The 21309-nt window shown below is 33.8% G+C and overlaps 2 protein-coding genes across 2 annotated transcripts; one reads left to right on the top strand and one right to left on the bottom strand.

Moving 5' to 3' along the window:
- Window positions 1-8198: 8198 nt before the first annotated feature.
- Window positions 8199-9470, bottom strand: LOC127812778 (fasciclin-like arabinogalactan protein 3). Its single transcript, XM_052353307.1, has 2 exons — window positions 8979-9470; window positions 8199-8715 (listed from the first exon to the last, which is right to left on the bottom strand). Exons 1-2 carry the CDS (start codon window positions 9468-9470, stop codon window positions 8350-8352), a joined length of 858 nt encoding a protein of 285 aa, XP_052209267.1. The 3' UTR covers window positions 8199-8349.
- A 2466-nt stretch (window positions 9471-11936) lies between these two features.
- On the top strand, window positions 11937-21125 carry LOC127813688 (cytoplasmic 60S subunit biogenesis factor REI1 homolog 1). Its single transcript, XM_052354799.1, has 5 exons — window positions 11937-12213; window positions 19270-19827; window positions 19947-20116; window positions 20291-20509; window positions 20817-21125. The coding sequence occupies exons 1-5, from the start codon at window positions 12100-12102 to the stop codon at window positions 20974-20976; spliced, it is 1221 nt and encodes a 406-aa protein (XP_052210759.1). The 5' UTR covers window positions 11937-12099; the 3' UTR covers window positions 20977-21125.
- The last annotated feature ends 184 nt before the right edge of the window (window positions 21126-21309 follow it).

Genomic DNA, 21309 nt, shown 5'->3' with positions numbered 1-21309 from the left:
AAGATAAGGGTTTTTTTTACCAAAATATCCCTATTACCAAATTTATGATTAAAATAGTATTTTATGATTAATATGAATTGTCAAAAAAATTAAGATTAAAATTAAAAATAAAAATAATATTTTATTTTCTAAATTCATGTTCAAAAATAAATTTAAAAAGAGTTGAAAAGTATAAATAATAATTGTTAGAATTACAATAATTCCACCTAAATAATTAAAAATGGCCAAAACATATTTTCATAATAGATAATAAAATATAAAATTAAATAAAATAATTTAAAAATTGATGAAATGAATTATATTAGTTAATAAATATATAGAGAGAGGGAAATTTAAATTTTAAAAATCAATGAAATGAATAATGTCATTTAAATTTTAAAAATTGTCAAAACATATAATAATTTAAAAATATATTAAATAATATTAATTATAAGAGTTAAATAAATAAGTTTTTTAATTCATTTAAATCTTTAAAATGCATTAAATGACATTAACTATCTTACAAGAGGTAGATAAGTAATTGAGTCTTATTTTGAAAGAGTCAGATAAATTTATCTGAGGGAGGAGGTCAGCTAAATTTATCTTGAAAGGGGGAGATAAGAGGTCATATAAGGCATTTTCTGAAAATGGTCAGATAAACTTAACAAACACGTTGGAAAGACCAAACATTCGGAATACTTTCCATATCTGACATTTTCTCCCTCTTATCTTGATTAACAAACACCCCCTTAAAGGATAGCAATGTAAATAAGATTTTGATTAACTTTATTTATATGTTTGTTTTAATAAATTTTCACGTAAATCTTGTATTTGTACCTCATTTTTATGCCTATTTTTACATTAACTAAATTTAATTGGAATTTATTAGGGAACCATTTACATCCATATTAAAGGGCACAAGTGATGATGTTCAAGAAAATAAGAAAATTCACATAAGACAAGTTGTTAGGTCACCAAAGTTGTACTGGGAGTTGATGCATGGGTTGATCCTAAACGACTAGCTACCTTAGGAGTTTGAATTATGAGCTAACAACACTTTCTCGAGATATTCAAAAATAAGCAACCCAGAGAAGACTCCACTTAGATTAGACGTTTCAACTCTTCTAAGAGTTTAGTAATCTCATTTGAGAATTTAACTTAGACATTGAAGTGTTCGCATAAATAATGTCTTGTGCCTTTTACCCTTTCTTTTTTGCAATATTGTTAGAGTTTGGGGACGAATTCCATAGCAAAGAAAAAATCATTGTTAAGCTCAAGTGACAACTATTAGAACCATATGTGGGAACTTGATCAAAAAGCCAAATAAAAACTTTCAAAACAACTTGCACAAGATCAAAAGCAGGTGGTAATATAGGCAAAGCAAAAGACATGACATTAACAATCCTTTGATCCTCCTAAGGTAGCGGGAAACTCTCCTGGTAGGGGCTTCGGGGGCTTTTAGGACTACCCTATATACTGTCCCTCTAAGGAAGTATAAAACCCTCGAAAACAACATGATGAGAGCACTAGGGTTCTCTAAGAAATGACAATTTTCTTGTAGAATGTCATGCCTCACACCTCACTACCACCAACTTCGCAAACTATGTTAAAAATGAGTAGAATGACCCAGCACATGAGACCAAGCAAGAGACTTTGAGAGGAGGTCTCTAGGAGAGTTAACCAGAGGATCCACCCTTATTGCAAGTCTATCGAGAAATGAGTGTCTGGGAACTCTCCTTGACCTAATTTGGTAATAAGAAATGGACCTAGTTTGATAGGTAGGGGTTGGCACAAGTGTAGAGCAAGATGAAACTGGAAACATACAGCCACATAGGGACTACAAAGTGGTGGAAAGTACGAATGTAGGAGAAGTTGGTGTCCTTCCAAAAAATTAGCCCATAAAAGAGTTTGAGACTAAAAATCAGACCACTTTCAATGCACGATAGATAGTTGATATGAAGAACATAATCAAACAAGTATTGGAGCAAAAGAAACTAGTACTAGTAAAAGAAGACCAGTAGAGGAGGAAGATCCCTTTTCACTCTTGAAATAATTAAAAAACCTCTCCCATCCAAATTCAAGATGCTGAGCTCACTACGTACTCAAGTAAGAGGGATTTCTGTGCCCATATTCAAAACTAAGTCAATAATGAATGTTATTGCATGGATGAGAAGATTCCATTATATGTTGAGTTTTCTCTCTGACTCTGACAGATCATGCTCAAACTTGGTTCAATAGTCTAATGAAAGGCTCCATTTCATCTTTTGAGCAACTAAGGAGGGAATTTATTAAGGATTTTATAATCAACAACCAGTAGAAAAAGGATGTCACATATTTGCTCAACATTTAACAAGGAAACTCTCAAGAAATACGTGGATAGAAATGCAACCTTGGAAATTCAGGACTTGCAAGTAAGTGTGTAGTTATTGCGCTACTTTAGGGAACAAAATCAATACCACTGTAAGAATCACTCACTTTGTATCAACCTGTTTTCTTGGAAAATTCATTTGTCTAGGCTAACAAATATATTTTGCAGATATCCACTTCTAGCCATGTTAGGCAATCAAAGGTCGAGCTTTGATAGACTTTATTGTGGAATGTACACATGAAAAAGAGCATAAAAAATTGGAAGAGTTGGAATGGAAATTGTTTGTTGATAGAGCTTCCAACTCATAGGGAAGTGGGGTTGGAGTAGTGTTAGTGTCTCCAAAAGGAGATACCCTGGAGTATTCACTTCATTTTTCATTTCTAAGATCAAACAACATAATAGAATATGAATCTTTGATTGGAAGAATGAATTTGGCAAAGAAACTACGAGTAGAAAGACTAATGGCCCACAACGACTTATAGTTAGTAGTGTAGCAATTTTAGGGCCATAAGATGCCATAGAGCTAATAATGGCTCAATACTTGATAGAAGTACAAGCATTAACGCAATTATTCAAAAACTTTCAACTATTGTAGATTAATAGGTCATTAAATAATCATGTTGATGCCTTGTCTAAATTGGCCTTATCAAAAGAAACAGTGGAAAGGTTGCATGTAGAAGTCCTCAAATGACTAATTATTAAGGAGAAAGAACTGCTCAGGCTGAGGATTGGAAAAACCCAATAAGAAAGTATTTAATGTCAAGAGAAGTTCCTACTAATCCAATAGAGGTAAAGCGAATAAAGGTTTTGGGAGCCCGATTCACACTCATTGACAATGTATTGTACAAGAAAGCCTTCACAATGTCTCTACTCAAATGTCTGGGTCCCCAAGAAGCCAAGTATGCCTTGGCAGAAGTTCATGAAGGAATTTGTAGGAAACATTTAGGATCAAGAGCACTAGATGCCAAAGTGCTTCGAACAGATTTTTTTCTATCTAATAATGAAGGAAGATGCCCTAAAAAAGGTGCAGCGATGTGACAGGTGTCAAAGGCAAGCCCTCCCACTACAAGAATTTGAAGGATTTACCCACACACGTAAATGTGGATAAAAATTATCTTATGTGTCAACTATAATTTTTCTTTACACATAATGCAAATGTCAAGATGTGTGGGTAAAGCTTAATATATTACCCACACATATATGTGTAGGTAAATATTTCTGTATATGTAGGTATTTTTATGTCAATAAGTTGTAATTGTAACGTAGCTGATGACGTGAATTTAATTGGATGATGATATGGCATGACATGTGTATTTGTTTTTATATGTAGGTAAAGTTAAGATTATGTGTGGGTAATAATATAAAAAATAATTTTCATATATGTGGGTAAAAACGTTATGTGTAAGTAAAAAAATATTATGTGTGGATAATAATTTAAAAAAATTTTGAATATGTGTGGCTAAAAAAAATATAACATGGATAACAAACATATTATGTGTGGGCAATAATATAAAAAATAATTTTCGTATAAGAGGATAATTTCCATATGTGTGGCTAAAAAACATATTAATTATGGGTGGGCAAAGCTAAAATTTTATATTTAAAATTTCAATTGTTGCAATATCTATTATAATATAGTTCAAACATAAGCGCACCAAAAAAATCATAAAATTACAAAATAAGCATAAAATCATAAAGTCACCTAAAAAGTTCAAACATATATGAAAAAAAACATAAAACAAATTATTAAATCTCGTCGTTAAATTCATGTTCAGTAGAATAGAGGGAAAGGTTGGAGCTAGATGAGTCGAGGCAGGAAGGGTCGATGCGGGATCATCCTGAACTATGATCCGATGGTACATATGGAGTAGACGGAGAAGGCATAATATTCTTCTCAATCAACACTTGTCGTAGCATATTTACGTCTCTTTGGAGATCTTCAAAAAGAGCCTTGTACTGCTTCAAATCTTTAACCAATTGATTGTAGGTTGGACGACTGGACTCCTCACTAGTCCATGTTGTCCCAGAAGTACTAGGAAATTGCTCCCAACCAAACAAATGGACATATAATAAAAAAATCATAAATAATCATAAAAGACAATTTAAAATGGCTAAAAAATTATAACAATAGCGGCAATGCCCATAAGATCGAACATTGATCACTACGACGATATCCTCAAAATCTTTCCATCGTGCTTGTTCAAATACACTAATGCAGCACGATCCACATCATATATTGTATTCTTTTTAATATGTTCGTAATTTTTAATATATTGTATTATCAATAAATAATTAATACTTAATTATAGTAGCTTAATAATTATATTCGTGCATTTACAGAATTATATTAAGAATTGCTTATCATAGTGTTAGTTAAATCTTAATAATTCTTTTCTATTTAGAATTAATGAAAATAGATTGAATAAGAAAAAACTGTAAATATAACCCTAAACACAAAAAAATCAGAGAAAAGAGAGAATATAAGAAGAGAAGAGATGAGATCATAAACAAGGTTAAAAGAGACCGAGATAGACCTAAAAATTAACCGGTATGAGAAACGTTGTAAATGACGAGAAAATGTCTAGAGCTTCGCAACTTTATTTCTATTCCTACAGGAACTTTTTATGAGCTTAATGGTATCATGTATTTATTAAGGTTTTAGGAATTTTAGAAATAAACAAATGAGCAAAAAAGCTTGATGAGCAAAAGAGGGATTTAATTTTAAGAAAGGGGGAATTTTAGTATAGAGATTTAGTTTTAAGTTTATTATTTGTATTTGTAAATAAAATAAAAAATAAATTATTTTAAATTATAAAAATTAAAACGACGTGGTTTTGTAATTTAAGTATAAAATCATAAATACATGGATATCCACACCTATATAATATTTGTAATTATGTATGGATAAGTTTATAAATAATTACCCACACACATAAGTAACATTTATTAATATTTATAGGTAATATAATCCAAAAAACTGCTAATCCAGTTAATACGTAGGTACCCACATAAATATAACATTTGTAATTATGTGCGGATAAGTTTATAAATAATTACCCACACATGTGTAACATTTATTAATATGTGTGGGTAATATAATCCAAAATAAATGTTACATCAATTAAAATTTTATCAAGAAATATCCTACCAATCTCTGAAAGTAGAGAAAAAAAATTTCGCTAAAATAAGTGTGGGTATATCAAGTTACCCACACATAATAAATGTGGATAATGTAATAATTTGTCTAATTTAATCACCCACACATATTATCATTATGTGTGGGTAAATACCCACGTATAATATGTAATTTATGTGTGGGTAAGTTTATAAATAATTACCCACACATATGTAACATTTATTAATATGTGTGGGCAGTATAATCCAAAAAAATGTCACATCAACTAATACGTGGATACCCACACATATATATAATTTGTAATTATGTTTGGGTAAGTTTATAAATAATTACCCACACATGCGTAACATTTATTAATATGTGTGGGTAATATAATTCAAAATAAATGTCATATCAATTAAAATTTTACCAAAAAATATCTCAACCTTTGAAAGTAAAGGAAATTTTTTTCGTCAAAATAAGTGTGTATATCAATTTACCTATACATAATAAATGTGGATAATATAACAAGTTTGTCTAGTTTAATCATCCACACATATTACCATTATGTATGGATAAATACCCACGTATAATATTTGGGTAAATCTCCCAAATTCTTGTAGTGCTACCCAAATCTCCCAAATTCTTGTAGTGCTATTCAATGTACCCCATCTCTACTATTCAGAACATCTTTCAGCCAACCTCATTTGCATAATGGGTTTGGACATCCTAAGCCCATTTCCATAAGCAACGGGGCAGTGAAAATTTCTCTTCTAACCATAGATTACTTCATACAATGGGTGGAAGAAAAGCCATTACGTACCCATCATCACTAAAAAGAAAGTGGACTCAATGGTATGGAAGGATATTATATGCATATTTAATCTTCCTAAGATCATCAACATGAATCATGAGAATCAATTTGATTATGACGCCTTCAAATAATTCTATGAAGGTTCAAGGATACAGTTAAGGATGGCCTCAGTAGCATACCCTCAGAAGTTAGTAATAGAACTATTATGTATGGGTTTAAGACTCAGCTAGAAAAGACTAAGGGAACTTGGGTAAATGAGTTATCCTCTATACTATGAGCATATGAGACCCAGTTCAATTTGTTCTATGGTACAAAAGCATTCATACCAGTAGAAATTTGGGTTCAATCTCTATGAATGAACGAATTCAACGAAGAAAATAACTTTGAAACTTTAAAAGGGAACCTAGACTTATTAGAAGAACAAAGAGACCAGACATGTATTAGATTGGCAACGACCTATTAAAGAAATGTGGCAAAGTACTATAACTTAAGGGTAAAAAGCCAACCATTGGAAGATGGAGATCTCATGTTATGAAAGTTGGTTGTAACTAATGCCCTTAGAGAAGAAGGAAAACTAGACACCAATTGAGAGGGCCTTTACAAAATCTAGAAAATGATCGAGCCCAATACCTATATACTACAAAAGGAAGTAAGATAGGCGACGAATTAAAATACTAATCACTAAATTTGTATTTACCTTATGATATTTGATATATTTTCAAATTGTCTAAATAAAGAGCAGTCACCATGTTGCAATCTTTTTTTGTGTGTATTTTGTTTTCTAGACAATGAATGCATAAAAAGAGAATAAAAGAGAGGTGAACATAAAAACCTAGCATCAGAAGTAAAAATGAGCGAGAATGATCTAGAGTTCACTAAAAAGAATAAAGGATGGATGGACAGATAAACCTAGCATCAGAGTGAAAATGTGCGAGAACATCTAAGGTTCATAATCCAAACAGATGAAGACTGTTAAGACTTACAATGAACTACTTAAACTAAGGTTTTCGAGAGGAAATACTAGGGCTCATTATGGATGCACGCCATAAAAAATCTTAAAGAATTGCAGGGCCAAGCATGGAAAACCTTGAAGCCCATAGTTAAATCCGGATCAAGTTTAACACAGCTTAAGATCGCTTTAGTCTCAGTTGGAAGGAAAAGCGCAAAGAACTGCTAAGACATATAGGGGTTATGTAAACTGGAATTTTTATTGAACCAATGGAATTTGGGACTTACTGTGGATGCACGCAATTGTCCGAAAACAAACCGATATGAGAATCCTTTGACATAACTGTTAGAATGATGCAATAACATGGCACCACACACCCAAGAGAAGGTGAATTGGATGTTTTAAAGAAGATGTTTTATTTGCAAAATATTAAGATCTAGTCAATAAAATAGTGCCTTTTGATCCTTTACTTTTTACAATATTCTTGAATCTTAGAAACGAATTTTTCAATAAATAAATTCATTATCATGTTTAGGCGATAATAATATTATTATCTAATTTTTTATAAACAAACTTCTAAAAAATATATATAAACATAAGCCACGTACACCTTAAGCCACCACAACCAACCAAAATATATTAGATATTCAACCATAATTATAATTATATATATGCATGATTTTCCAACACACATTAACTTGTTCCATATATCTAAACTGATCTACAGCTTTGTAACTTAGTTTCGTCTCCACAGGATTAATTGATGATATATCCCCTGCCGGAAAAATTTGTATAATTATAGTGGCTGTGCGCTTTGGAAATTGACTCCAAATCAGAAAATGCAGATGTGAAACAAAATCATAATCGGAAATATCTCTTTTAGTTTTTTATTTTTTTTTATTTTCTTTTCAGCCGAACAAATGCATAGAAACGAGAAAACGTTTACAGATCCTCCTTAATTATTTGGTAGCTAGCTAGAAAGCATTAGCAATGGCATAATTACAATGATATCCGTGAAGTGTCTAACTTCCGATCAACAAGTTTCACTTCCCGTTTTCCGTTGCGTACATGTTTGGTTTGGTTGCATGCGGCGATGACATTACTGCATCTGGCTGTTAGAGAAGTTAGAAAGCAGCGCCCAACGCCACCGCTGCCAAAACCAGGCCTCCCAGGGAGCTGGAAGCAAAGTGCACGGCGGAGCTTGTCGGACTTGGCGCAGCCTCGTCGTCGGACTCCTCATCGGCGGCGGGGTCCTCATCTGCATCGGCAGCTGGACCGGGTGAATCTGCTGGTGAGTTCGCCGGTGACTCGGCCTCCGGAGCCTCGGCTTCCTCTGCGTCTGGACTCGGGGCCGGGCTTTTAATATTCTTCTTGTGCTTCGATGGAGCTGGTGCAGGCACCGGCGCCGACTTTTTTGGCTCTGGCCCTGGCGTCAAGAAAGCCTTCCCGTCGATTCCGGGAGGTGTGATGACACCGGAGACTTGGAGCACCTGTTACATAATTAAATGTGAGAAGTAAGTCTAATATATATATATATATATATATATAGTTAAGGACATCTAATTATTAGTATTTTCTTGCTGTATAAGTTTGATTTATAATATATCAATTATGCGATCAAGCATTTTTACATTTAGAAGGTATTACAACTTTATCTAACTAGCTAGCTATCAATTTATTCATGAAATGCTATATATATATATATATATGTGTCCATTTACAAGGAAACATGTACGTATAATTATTTACGTACCGAGATGTTGTAAGGCTGGCAAGCCACCATCTTCACGAGCTTGACGTCGACGGGAGAGCCCTTCACCGCAGAGGCGAAGCCGATCTTATGGTCCTTGGTGGAGGTGATGTTCAGAAACCCCTGCATGGAGTCGGCGACGCCTGAGGACTGGTAGAGGGTAGTGACGATGCTCTGCTTCCTGGAGAGCTGCTGGATCTTGGGGATGTCGTAGTAGTCCAGGATGACGTGGACGCTGAGGATCCGGCGGACGAGCTCGAGCGGCTCACCGGAGAGGGAGCCGAGGGCGCCATTGTCGACGGCGAGAATGGTGATGCTCTGGCGGCTGTTGATCTCCCCGACCAGGTCGGTCTGGTTGAGGAGATCTCTCATGACGCTGAACTCCGGGAACCGGCCGAGCAGCCGGCTGATGTTGAAAGCCGACGCCGACGAGCTGATCAGCACCACAGCCAGGAGGCAAGAGAGCGTCACTGCGACTGACGATCTCGGACCCATATCTGATCTCTCTCTCTCTGCGACAACAATCGGTAATGCTCTCTGCTTCTTATATATATGCGGAGATTGATTTGAATTTGGATGGATGGAAGGATGGATCCGAGACGTGAGGAAGGAGGAGGAGTAGGTCAAAGCTCCAACTCCGCCGCACGCGGGGGGTTGTCTGTGGCTGCTGCGCCCATTATAGATGGCCCAAAGTAGCTAATTTTGGTCTGGAAGTAATGTACGAAGTTGACCGTTTCAACGGCTTAGAGATACCAGTGACTTCCTGGCTGCCTTTGATTTGAATTTGACGTCAGCTGGAATTCATTTCATGATGATTTATTTGTTCCATTTTTTTTTATAACAAGTTTTCGTATACCGTGTCCTTAATTCACCGGTCAAAAATGTAAGTATACATTTGAGATTATTTGTTAAAATAAGTAAAATAAAATGTATTAAAATAAATTTAAAATATATTTTTGAATTAAGATATTAAATGATTAAGATAAGACTGTATTCCAAAATTTCTATCAGAATGTTTGTTAAATTTTTTGAAATCTATTGATAATTATATTTTTTTTTATATATTTGTTAATACATATGATAAGTACCAAGATAAGAGTTTTTTTATTAAAATATTTTTATTATTAAATTTATGATTAATATGAATTGTCAAAAAAATTAAAATTAAAAATAATATTTTATTTCTAAATTCATGTTCAAAAATAAATTTAAAAGGAGTTGAAAAGTAGAAATAATTATTATTAGAATTATAATAATTCCACCTAGATAATTAAAAATGGCCAAAACATATTTTTATAATAGATAATAAAATATAAAATTAAATAAAATAATTTAAAAATTGGTGAAATGAATTATATTAGTTAATAAAATATATATAGAGAGAGAGAAATTTAAATTTTAAAAATTAATGAAATGAATAATGTCATTTAAATTTTAAAAATTGTCAAAACATATAACAATTTAAAAATATATTAAATAATATTAATTATAAGACTTAAATAAATAAGTTTTTTTAATAAAATTAAATCTTTAAAATGCATTAAATGGCATTAACTATCCTATAAAGTGTATATAAGTAATTGAGTCTTATCTTGAAAGAGCCGGATAAATTTATTCGAGAGAAGAGGTCGGATAAATTTATCTTAAAATGAGAGATAAGAGGTCATGTGAGATTTTTTGAAAATTGTCAGATAAATTTAACAAATACGTTGAAAATGCTAAACATCTAAAACACTTCTCATATCTAACATTTTCTCCCTCTTATTTTGATTAACAAACACCCTTTTGAGATATATTAGATATATATATATAAAAATATTTTTTACCTTCAAGTTTAGGATTGTAAGGCAAGCCACCTAACCCGACTCATACTTTGCTTGGTTTGAGCTGACTCGTTAGGATTTTGATAAATTCAGCTGACTCATTTAATATGATAAAGAATTTTATGGCGAACTGAGTTCAAGGTCATCATAATTTTTTTTTAAATTAAACTCATTAAAATTTATTTTTATATAATAAAAAATATAATAAATATAAATATAAAATTTTAAAATAAATACCATAACATTGTTGAAATAAACATAAACATCATTATCATAATACAAAGATAAATAACAAAATATTTAAATAATAACAAATATAAATACTCTCAAGTTTTGTTCATGAATCTATTCATGAACTTGTTCACGAGTTTTATTCACTAACCAAATTAAATAGAGTTTTATTTTATTCAAACTCAACTCATTTTTGAATCGAGCTCTAAATTGAAGGTCAATCTCAATTCATATATAAAATAAGTTAAATACAAATAAACTCTTATTAAATCCAATATTAAACTAATTAAGAGTGACTTCATTTATTTAAAACCCTATTCAACTTTGAAGGGGAATCAAAATATCCTTTCATCATTAGCCACATATGTCTCACCTTAACTTCTCACCTCATCCTACACAAATTTTATAGATTTATTATTAAACCATCTAATAGGTTGATTGAGACTATAAACATACTTTAAAAGTCAATAGATTTAAAAATGCCATTAAAATTTAGTATTTTTAATAATTTACCTTCAATTAGGTGAAGAACAAGTACCCTCAAGTGTCACATGGTTATTTAACAATAAAATTAGTTAGCTAAATGATAGTTTATTTTTAAATTAATTTAAAAGGTGGATATAATTTAAAAAAAAAGAGTTGCAAAATATATTTTTTTTAAATGACTATTCTTACATATTTGTGTTCTCGATTATGTTAAGAGAGATAAATTACAAATTAAACTTTTATTTTTATACAAGGCAATAATTAAATTCACAATCTATCAAATTAACATAACATATTATTTATTTGACTATTTGATTTGTGTTATGTGATTTTTTATAATAATTATATAAAAAAAAAGGAAGGGGGGGATGGTTGATTAATTGAGGCACACGAACCGTTCTTCCCCGACTATGGGCCCTAAATCCAACCAATAACGGCCGTGCCTCTTTCTCTTTGTATAAACCGGCTTTTCTTCTTTTCATCGTCAAATTCAGAAACCCTAGCACACCACCTTCTCTCATCTTATCGACAAGAAGTTAAGTTTCCTTCCGATTCGTTTCTTTAATACCGGATCATCTTCTTCGATGAGTCAAATGCCCGGGTTAAGCTGCAACGCTTGTAACAAGGAGTTTGCTGATGAATCGGAGCAGAAGCTCCATTACAAGTCCGACTGGCACCGCTACAACCTCAAACGCAAGGTAACAATTTAAGTAGAGCGCATATGATCCTTTCTTGCAAATCTATGTTTCTGTATGTAAGTTCATTAGTGGCTGGCCTTTATTTGTTTCGTTCTTCATTTCGGTCTCTTGCTTCTCTTCGATTGCTGCTGCTCTTGTTTTTCGTCCTTTGCCTCTGTAAAATACTTTAAATGGCGCAAGGCGCTATCTTTTTGAATTATTCTCTCTGGATGAATAGAAGATCTCTTGTTTATTGAAGCTCTCTAAAATACAAACAAGCCTGGATTAAAAACTTGAGTCAAACATTACAAGAGAGTAATTTGATTTCTTCATATAATAACTGGGGGATTCTGTTGACAGAAATTAGTTCGATTGATTGTTTTGTTTGCTCCTAAAGGAAGAAAATATAAGTTATCCTATGCACTTTGAGAAGGTGACAATACACTTCAAAGCAATAATTTGGTGGTCATCGTGTTCTTTTGGCATAGTTAATTGATTTATTGGTTTTTCTCTTAAGTCTTCTTGTTATCTCCTGACTAAGCTTGGCCCTGGGGAGCTACTTCTTCTTTCGCCCCTTAAGATCCATTCTACAGTGAATGGCTATTGACTAAACATGGGACTTGAGCTAGAATTAATGAATTATCGTTTCCATTTTACGAAGTTAGCCAAAAAGGCCTGTTTGAAAGACTCAACCTTCACGGTAGTCAATGATACAACTCTTTCTCCAACCTCTCACTCTATGTGAGGAAATTTTTTTTTCCTTATCTATGCAAAGTTGTTTCTAGCAGTGAATATCTCATCAGTTTTCATAGAAGTGCCAGCTGCTCAAAGTTGCACCTTCAATGGAAAGACCATGTTTGTCACCACAATTTCTACCACGAACATCATTGTTGTCTGGATTTCAGGATTGATGTTTACCTTGCTTCCGAATTATGGTGTTTGCATTCTCATTATTGCAATATTCATCTTCCAATTCCTATGAACTGTACCTAACACAAACTTGGGATGAGTGGCAAGATTGGGTGTGTAAGCACTGGCCCTTCTAAAACATGTGTATTCAAAAGTTGGACATGGTTATGTGGGCATATCATGAATGTATATTTAGCATTTAATATGATTAAACATTTATTGATTTGATATAAAATTTTTGAAATGTACTTCAATCTACATGAAATTTGTGTAGAAAAAGGAATTCTACCACGTATCCCTGCAAGAGCCTTTGATAATTTTGCTTGACTATTAAGCTAGGGTTTCTAGTCACTTTTCTTATGAGACTAAAGGATCAGATGTGTAGTAAGAATTGTGAAGTTATGTCAGGAAAACGTCTAACCACCCAATCGGTCTATAGCCTTTCATCATATTAGAAAATGGAGAAAGGCTGATAAAAAAACCAAAGCCCAAGAATCAAATGGTGGGATTTAAAGATGAAAAACAAGTTATTTTTAAGAAAAACTTTGTTGTGAGAGATATTGGATTGTGGAAAAGTGAGGCTAATCCAATGTGGACCGAATGATTACTGCTATCCAAAGTATGATAAAATCTATTATAGGAGAGTCAAAGGGGGAAAAAAAAAACTTCAAATGAAAAGGAGATATATGTCAGAGCTTAGATCTGAGTCATCTGACAATGGGGAATTCTCCTTTGTAATGGGGAGAATTGAATGAGAGGGAAAAAACAGAGAATTGAGGGAGGGTTAGAGAGAGAGAGAGAGAGAGAGAGAGAGGGAGGCGTGGGAGAAGTGAGATATCTATATTCTAGAATGATCATCAGGAGCGGGATCAGTGTTTTTATACTGATCCAAGCTCGGTAAAAGGTGCCAATTGGCTTCCAAAATTCAAACAATACATGAGTTTAAAAAATAGTCTATAACTGCCTAACTTTCCCACTGGCTACAAGCTTACTGAATTTCCCACCAATCAATTACATTCTATTTCCATGAAAATATGCTGTTGTAGTGAGGAGGTGCCAAAAGAAAAAAAAAAAATTGATCTGCTACAAAATTTCACATAGATGCCATAGTGAAGAAAATCTAAAGATATATGCATTTTAGCTAAAGGAAGCAAAGAAGGCTGTCAATAAGATCAAAAGCTTATGAAAATTTGTACCGGTGATGTAACACAAAAAATGGGGGAAAATATATATCTTTATATATATAAACCAACTAAATCAAAAGGAAGAAAGAAAAAGGATTTAAATCATGAAAGTTTATCAAATAAGAAACTAATGTGCTAGTGAATTGAGGGGTGATCAAGAAAAGATGGAATAAGTATTTTCTAAAACTATTCAATGAATGTAAAGAAAAACCGAAATGTTACATTATTACATCTTAATAATCTTGAGGAAAATAGAAATTGCATTTTTATAGACGCATTTGTCTGAATGAAGTGAAGCAAGTTATGAAACAATAAATAATGGTAAAATAGTTGGACTGAATAATATATCCATAAAACCATGAAAATGCATGGGAAAAAGGGTATTTTATATTTGATGAAATTATTTATTGTGATTCTTAAATTAAAAAAGTCCCACCTAGTGGGATAAAGGCTTCTGATTGTTGTTATCCTTAAATCAAAAAGGATTTCTGATGAACGAAGAAATAACACCCAAGTGCCTATTTACAAGAATAAATATTATGTCAAAAATTGTAAAAATTGGAAAGGGATTAAACTAATGAGTTGTGATATAAATTTTTGGGAGAGGATAATTGAGGAAAAGTTAAAAAGAGAAACTAAGGTTTCTAAAATCTAAGTTGGTTTGTCTAGTAGATCAATTAACAAAGCTATTTACTTAGTAAGGTGTCTAATAGGGATGTCTAAAAATAAATGTAGTAATTTGCATATGGTGTTCACAGATTTAGAAAAAGCTTGTAATAGAGTCTGTGGAAAAGTATTATGGTGAGTTTTAGAGAAAGAGTTGTGATTGCTTATATTTAAGCTATTAAAGCATGTAGTATCAAGCAAAACTGTGTGTTAAGAGTTGTGGCAGATATTGAAACTTCTAACTGTGATTGGATTACGTTAAAGATGAACTTGCAAAATACATCGGAGAAGAGGTGCTTTGGTGTATATTACTTGTGGATGATATTATCTTGGTAAGGGAGACAAAAGAAAGCATAGGCATGAGCCCATATTGTAGAAAGCATCTTAAGATTCAAAGGTTTAAGGTAAGTAGTTTAAAAACAAATTATATGAATTGTAGGTTTAATAACCTAGCAAAAACAGAAATTGTAGCTTTAATAAAAATGGAAGTATGGATGAAATTGCTATGAGACTTAACGATTAAGTTATTCCTAAAAAGACTACTTCAGATATCTACAATCATTGTAGAATGGTTAAAATGAAAGGTGCACCCAACATTAAAAACAAATTATATGAATTGTAGGTTTAATAACCTAGCAAAAACAGAAATTGTAGCTTTAATAAAAATGGAAGTATGGATGAAATTGCTATGAGACTTAACGATTAAGTTATTCCTAAAAAGACTACTTCAGATATCTACAATCATTGTAGAATGGTTAAAATGAAAGGTGCACCCAACATTATATGCAATGATAAAATCCCTGTAATAACACCCCCCCCCCCGGGAAAAAAAAATGCAGGAAAAGAAAAATTCTGGATTAGCTTGTTGTATGGCGGTGCATAATTTTAGGTAATTACATGATAACGTATGCCAAATGTGAACACAACTGACTTGAAGATGTTACATTAGGTCCATGACCACATAAGATAGAAATAGAATTAAAATTATCTGTGATAAGATTAGAGTGATGCTTATTGAAAATAACATGCTTGAGACGTGATTAAAATGGCTTAGGCATGTGAGAAGGAAGCCCTTGAGAGGGGTGGATGAATGAGATATAGCTGTCTTACAGAAGATATGTGTCAAGGACATGCCATTTTTAAATTTTTTGCTTCTTATATTTACTTTCAGCATTTTTATTTTCTGCTACATTGTAGCTTCTTTAGTTCCGTTATTGTATGTCCATTCCAGCTAGCAATCGGTTTGGATGTCAGGCCACATGTAAGGCCATAGGAAAAGGACAAGAGAATCTGTTAGGGAAAAGGACAAGGGAATCGGTTGTAACCGCTTGAGTGGGCATGATTCTGACTCCACCCGAGTGAGTATGTTAACTCTCCCAACCTTTTGGGAGAGGGCATTGAATGAATAGAAACTTTTCTCCACTACTCTCCCTCTACAGCTCTCTGTTCTCGTATTCTCCCCCCTCTCTTGCTCTTTGTTTCCCCCCCTTCACTACTCTCGCACTAACCGTCCTTGAATCTCACTGATTCAAGTTAATTCTTATTGTCACACCATGACAATATGGCCACGGGCAGTCAACCCCACCTAAAACCCTAAACTCTTGTGATGGTGAATTTAAATCTGGTCCACATTTTCACCAAGTTTTAAGAAAATTAAAAGATTTATTTGTTTAAATTTGAGTACAACTGTAGGGCTCATGTTGTACTATAACCTTCTTTGTGTAATGAACACTAGGGGTAATAAAGGATGCCTTTAATAATTTGTGATTAGATGGAGAGTGCACCCTTCTATGGTAGGAGAATATCTTCACATTGATTAATCGTGAATGGAAAAGGAATAAGATTCCAAGTAATTGCATAACAAGATGACAAAAACAAACCTTGTGCTTGTTTATATTGTTCTAGACAAATAGAATGCTTTAACCTTTTAACTAGAGGGTAATATTGAAATAACACCACATTGGGTACATTATCAACCCGTACATAAGCATAAAAAAGGGTCGCCCTTAACTCGCAAGATTCCTCACTTTGCAATATACACAACCTTTCCATTGCTTTTAGGTTGGTTGTCACACGCACCCATGTTCATCATCTAAGAATTATACAATAATGAATTTATTTGGTAACTATAGATATATTATTTTTTTATTATTTTGGTACCATATTGATTTCCAAAATAGTAAAATGGGTGTGGGAAGGGGCTTCCTTTTAGAGTTTTGGATGCTTTTTGCACCCTCCTAACCTTAAAGTTGTAACGGGTCTAGGGTAAAATTCTAACAAGATAGATGGTGTGCAATTATTCTAACATGACATTTGATGTATAATTATGAGATATTATGTTAAACATTATTACCTAAAAATACATGATATACATCCCCTTTATTCTTGTAAATAGGCTCCAAAGTTCTCTTCTGTCACAACCTAGGGTTTTCCTAGGGTTTGAATAGGAATTTGGAAGAAATCAAGGGAGAATTAGGACAGAAATGGAGGGAGAAATAGACAGAAATGAGGGAGGATTCGGACAGAATAGAGATAGGGAGAGAATCAGAGGGAATTGGGAGAGACATTAAAGAAGTTGAGAGAGAAACAACATTCAATTATCATTCACCAGTATGACTACTTCTCTAGGTTACAGCCTATTTATAGGCTTTCTAGGTAAATGTACAAACTAGCAAAGCAGTAAAGTACAACACCGAACAATATATGTAATCTACCATTACTAATATGCCCTTGGGGTCATGACATCTTCCTCCTCTCATTTGCATCTTTTTTTATTTAAGGATCACATTAAATAATTTCATACAAAATGTTGTATTCTCCCCTGCATTTCCATACTATCGGTATATTATCTTGTCCAACTGTTTCATATTATTCATCTTTTTCAATGTTTGCTTTATTTCATTTGGACACACACATACACTTGTTTCTACACCTTCAATGAATAAGTACTTACCTTCAATGAATAATTTTAAGTACTCTTTCCATCTCTTTGTTGTCGTCCCCTCATTTACTAATTGAGATAGAGCTTCCTGTAGTGAAAGGCCTGACTAATTGACTTTGCCAGGTTGTTATAAATTAAATGGAAATGTTTTAACGTAAACTGTTCCTGTGCACTTATGGATTCAAGTAAGTTGGTTCAATTCTATAATTGAGTGTTGGACCAAAGCAGGACAGGACCAAAGCAGGACATAACCTTTCAGATTTTATCTTTTATGCATTAAGACAGTTGTGTTATGCATAAAGAAAACACTGGGACAGGTTATAATGTATTAATTATTTGAATAATTAAAACTAGTTATTTAAAAACATGAAAAATAGCGGTGTCCTTGAGCACTTGTGCTTCAATATTAGTTGAATCTGGTACTTAGACATATAGTCAATCATGATTCTTGTGTCCATGTAACATAGATTTTAAAGCTTTGAGTTGAATCTAGGCATGTATGAGATTGCCTCAGTTGGGAGGTGGTGGACATAGAGTGGTTAGCTTCCATTTTGGTTGTGTTGTTATCAAAGCATTTGCTGGCTCTTCTAAGTTAAAAGCTGCATGGGGCAGGGCAATCTTGAGTCTCTAAAGAGATTGGCTGGCTGGTTGGTTGGATGAGACAATACCTCTCTGCCCCACCCATCCCCTGGAAAAGGAAGGGGAGGGGAGTGTTATGCCTAGTAGGAAGCACATCAAACTTCTTTGGGATCAAGCCCATTTCATGCTTGTTGCTGTTCCTATTACTATTATTAGAAAGCTGAAGAAAGAGATTTGCATAGATTTAAAATAACGAAAATGAGAACTGAAAACAGAAGTTCAACCAAATGGGCCCTAAAACAGCACAACATTGTATAAGTTATAATTAAAATGCCATTTAGATTTAAGAGCTTGTATTGTCACGTAATGGCTTCCATGTGCACCTCTCAACTCTGATGGTAACAACTGTTATTTCAAAACGTCAAGCAATGTTTGTAGTGTACTAAGATTCTTCTTTGTTTTGGTTTTAGTGACCCCCTCTGCCATTGTAAATATATTGTAGGTTTCTGGTATTATTGATGTTAAATATATTTTGTTGCCACACTGTAAATATCTGCATTTGTAAATATATGTGCCAATTTTACTGTTTTATTTGCTATGATAGTTGTTAAACAAGTGATTGTGAGTAAGTGGAAGCAAATTTTGGAGGTCTGCAAAAGGATATTAAATGCTTGAATAGGAAGGAAAATACAATTAGTGTTGTGTTATAGTATTTTATTGTGGCCTAGTTGTTTTTGGCTGTATTTTTAAAACTTTCTCTCTCTTTTTGTTTTTATATATATCTATGTTGTCAATTAGGTTGCTGGAGTTCCAGGGGTGACAGAAGTGCTCTTTCTATCTAGGCAGTCCGCACTTGCTGAGGAGACAGAGAAGTCTAGCAAGACTCCAATGCTGTACAGTTGTGGTCTTTGCGGAAAGGGATATAGAAGTTCCAAGGCTCATGCTCAGCACCTAAAATCACGAGCCCACATAGTGCGAGTTTCCCAAGGAATGACTGAAGATGGTGCCAGCACAATAATCAAGCCCCTAGCACCCCGTGTTGTTGATAAACCTCCCCAACAAAGAGATCAAGATGAAGAAGAAAGCGATGAAACTGATGAGTGGGAGGAGGTCGATCCAGAGGAAGATTTGGTTGATGAAGCTGAAGAGTTATCCCATATGAACATGAAAGGTGATGCTAGTGATGTTGACATGGATGACATTGACTTGGACCCAACATGCTGCTTTATGTGTGATTTAGAACATAATACAATCGAAAGTTGTTTAGTTCACATGCACAAGCAGCATGGCTTCTTCATACCTGATGTGGAGTATCTGAAAGATCCAGGAGGCCTTCTTACTTACCTTGGTCTTAAGGTAAACAAGATGCATGAGCTTATTTCCTCAGTCTGAAATTGTTTTATTTATGTTTGATATGACCATTTGTTCTATATTTTACTTGCAAACAACAATTGAGGTCTCACTTCCGTTGTCAGGTGAGAAGGGATTTCTCGTGTTTGTACTGCAATGAAAGGCGTAATCCTTTCAACAGCTTGGAAGCAGTAAGAAAACATATGGAGGCAAAAAGTCATTGCAAAGTGCACTATGGCGATGGTGGGGATGATGATGAAGCAGAGTTAGAAGAATTTTATGATTACAGCAGCAGGTTTCTCCTTTTGTTTATCTTTTTTCTTTTCCCCCTCGTATTTTTCTATGATTCGAGTAATCCAATTTTTGCTGCTGACCACATTTTCACCTTCTCTTTCCATTTAAGTTGGATTATATAACAACCAGTGGTGCTATATCTTAATATCAAAGATCAATTGTTTCTTTGTTATAGTTATGTGAATACTGATGAGAAGCAGCTGGTTGCATCTGATGACATGAGAAACATGGTTGAACTTGGAAGTGGTGGTTCTGAACTCATCATAACCCGGAGTACTAAGAGTGGAACTTCAACTAAGACAATAGGATCTCGGGAATATTTACGCTATTACCGTCAAAAACCTCGCCCATCACCAACAAATGGCTATGCCATTACAGCTTCATTGACTTCAAGGTTTGTCTTCTATTTCCCTCCTTTAGAAGCACCCAAAGGAAAAACACCTAGAAACATCCTTGTCCCATAGGCAATTTCATGTGCAAGTGCAACCTTATCCTTCCCTTCCGGCCATGACCTCTTGCCGAGGTGGGCTGGGGTGGTTTAAGAGCCGTATGCATTGGCATATAGACAAAAAGAAAAAAGAGAAAATAGAAATGAGGCAAATGTAATTGTCCAGTAACAATATATAAAGTCTTTTATCTTATTATGTGGGGTGGCTGTAACAGTGTAGTACCGACAGTGAAGTTATGTTTGTCATGTTCAGGTATCGCAGTATGGGATTGGCAACTGTGCAGTCGAAGGAGCGAACGATCAGAATGAAGATCTTGAAGGAGATAAACCGATCAGGGGTGGAGGCTATGCGTTCTAAGATTGGCATGAAAAGTAATGTCATCCGCAACCTCCCCAAGAATGTTACACACTAGTCCTTGTTCATGTTACGTATTTGTTGTTTTAAATTTTGTTTCCTTAGGTTGTGTTCAAATCAAAACCAAAACCTTTTTTCTTTCCCCCCAAACAGAATGGTTTACATTTATATTATAGGATTCTACAAATGGCTTTTGGCCCTCCGTAACACAGAGTTGCTTCGGTAATGCCAGCGTGCTGGTGGTTTACTTCTCCGGTTCTTCTTCGTTTGAGGATTGTGGATAAATATTGTTTTGAGGGTAGGGGTGAGCAGAAGTTCGGATAAACCGAACTGAATCGACCAAATTGGTTGGTTCGGTTCAGTTTTTTTGAAAAAATTATTTAATTCGATT

This window comes from Diospyros lotus, chromosome 11 (genome assembly GCF_014633365.1).
Source record: "Diospyros lotus cultivar Yz01 chromosome 11, ASM1463336v1, whole genome shotgun sequence".
NCBI classification, from domain to species: Eukaryota; Viridiplantae; Streptophyta; class Magnoliopsida; order Ericales; family Ebenaceae; genus Diospyros; species Diospyros lotus.
Note: the sequence above shows the minus strand (reverse complement) of the source record. Positions and strands in the feature narration are given on the sequence as shown.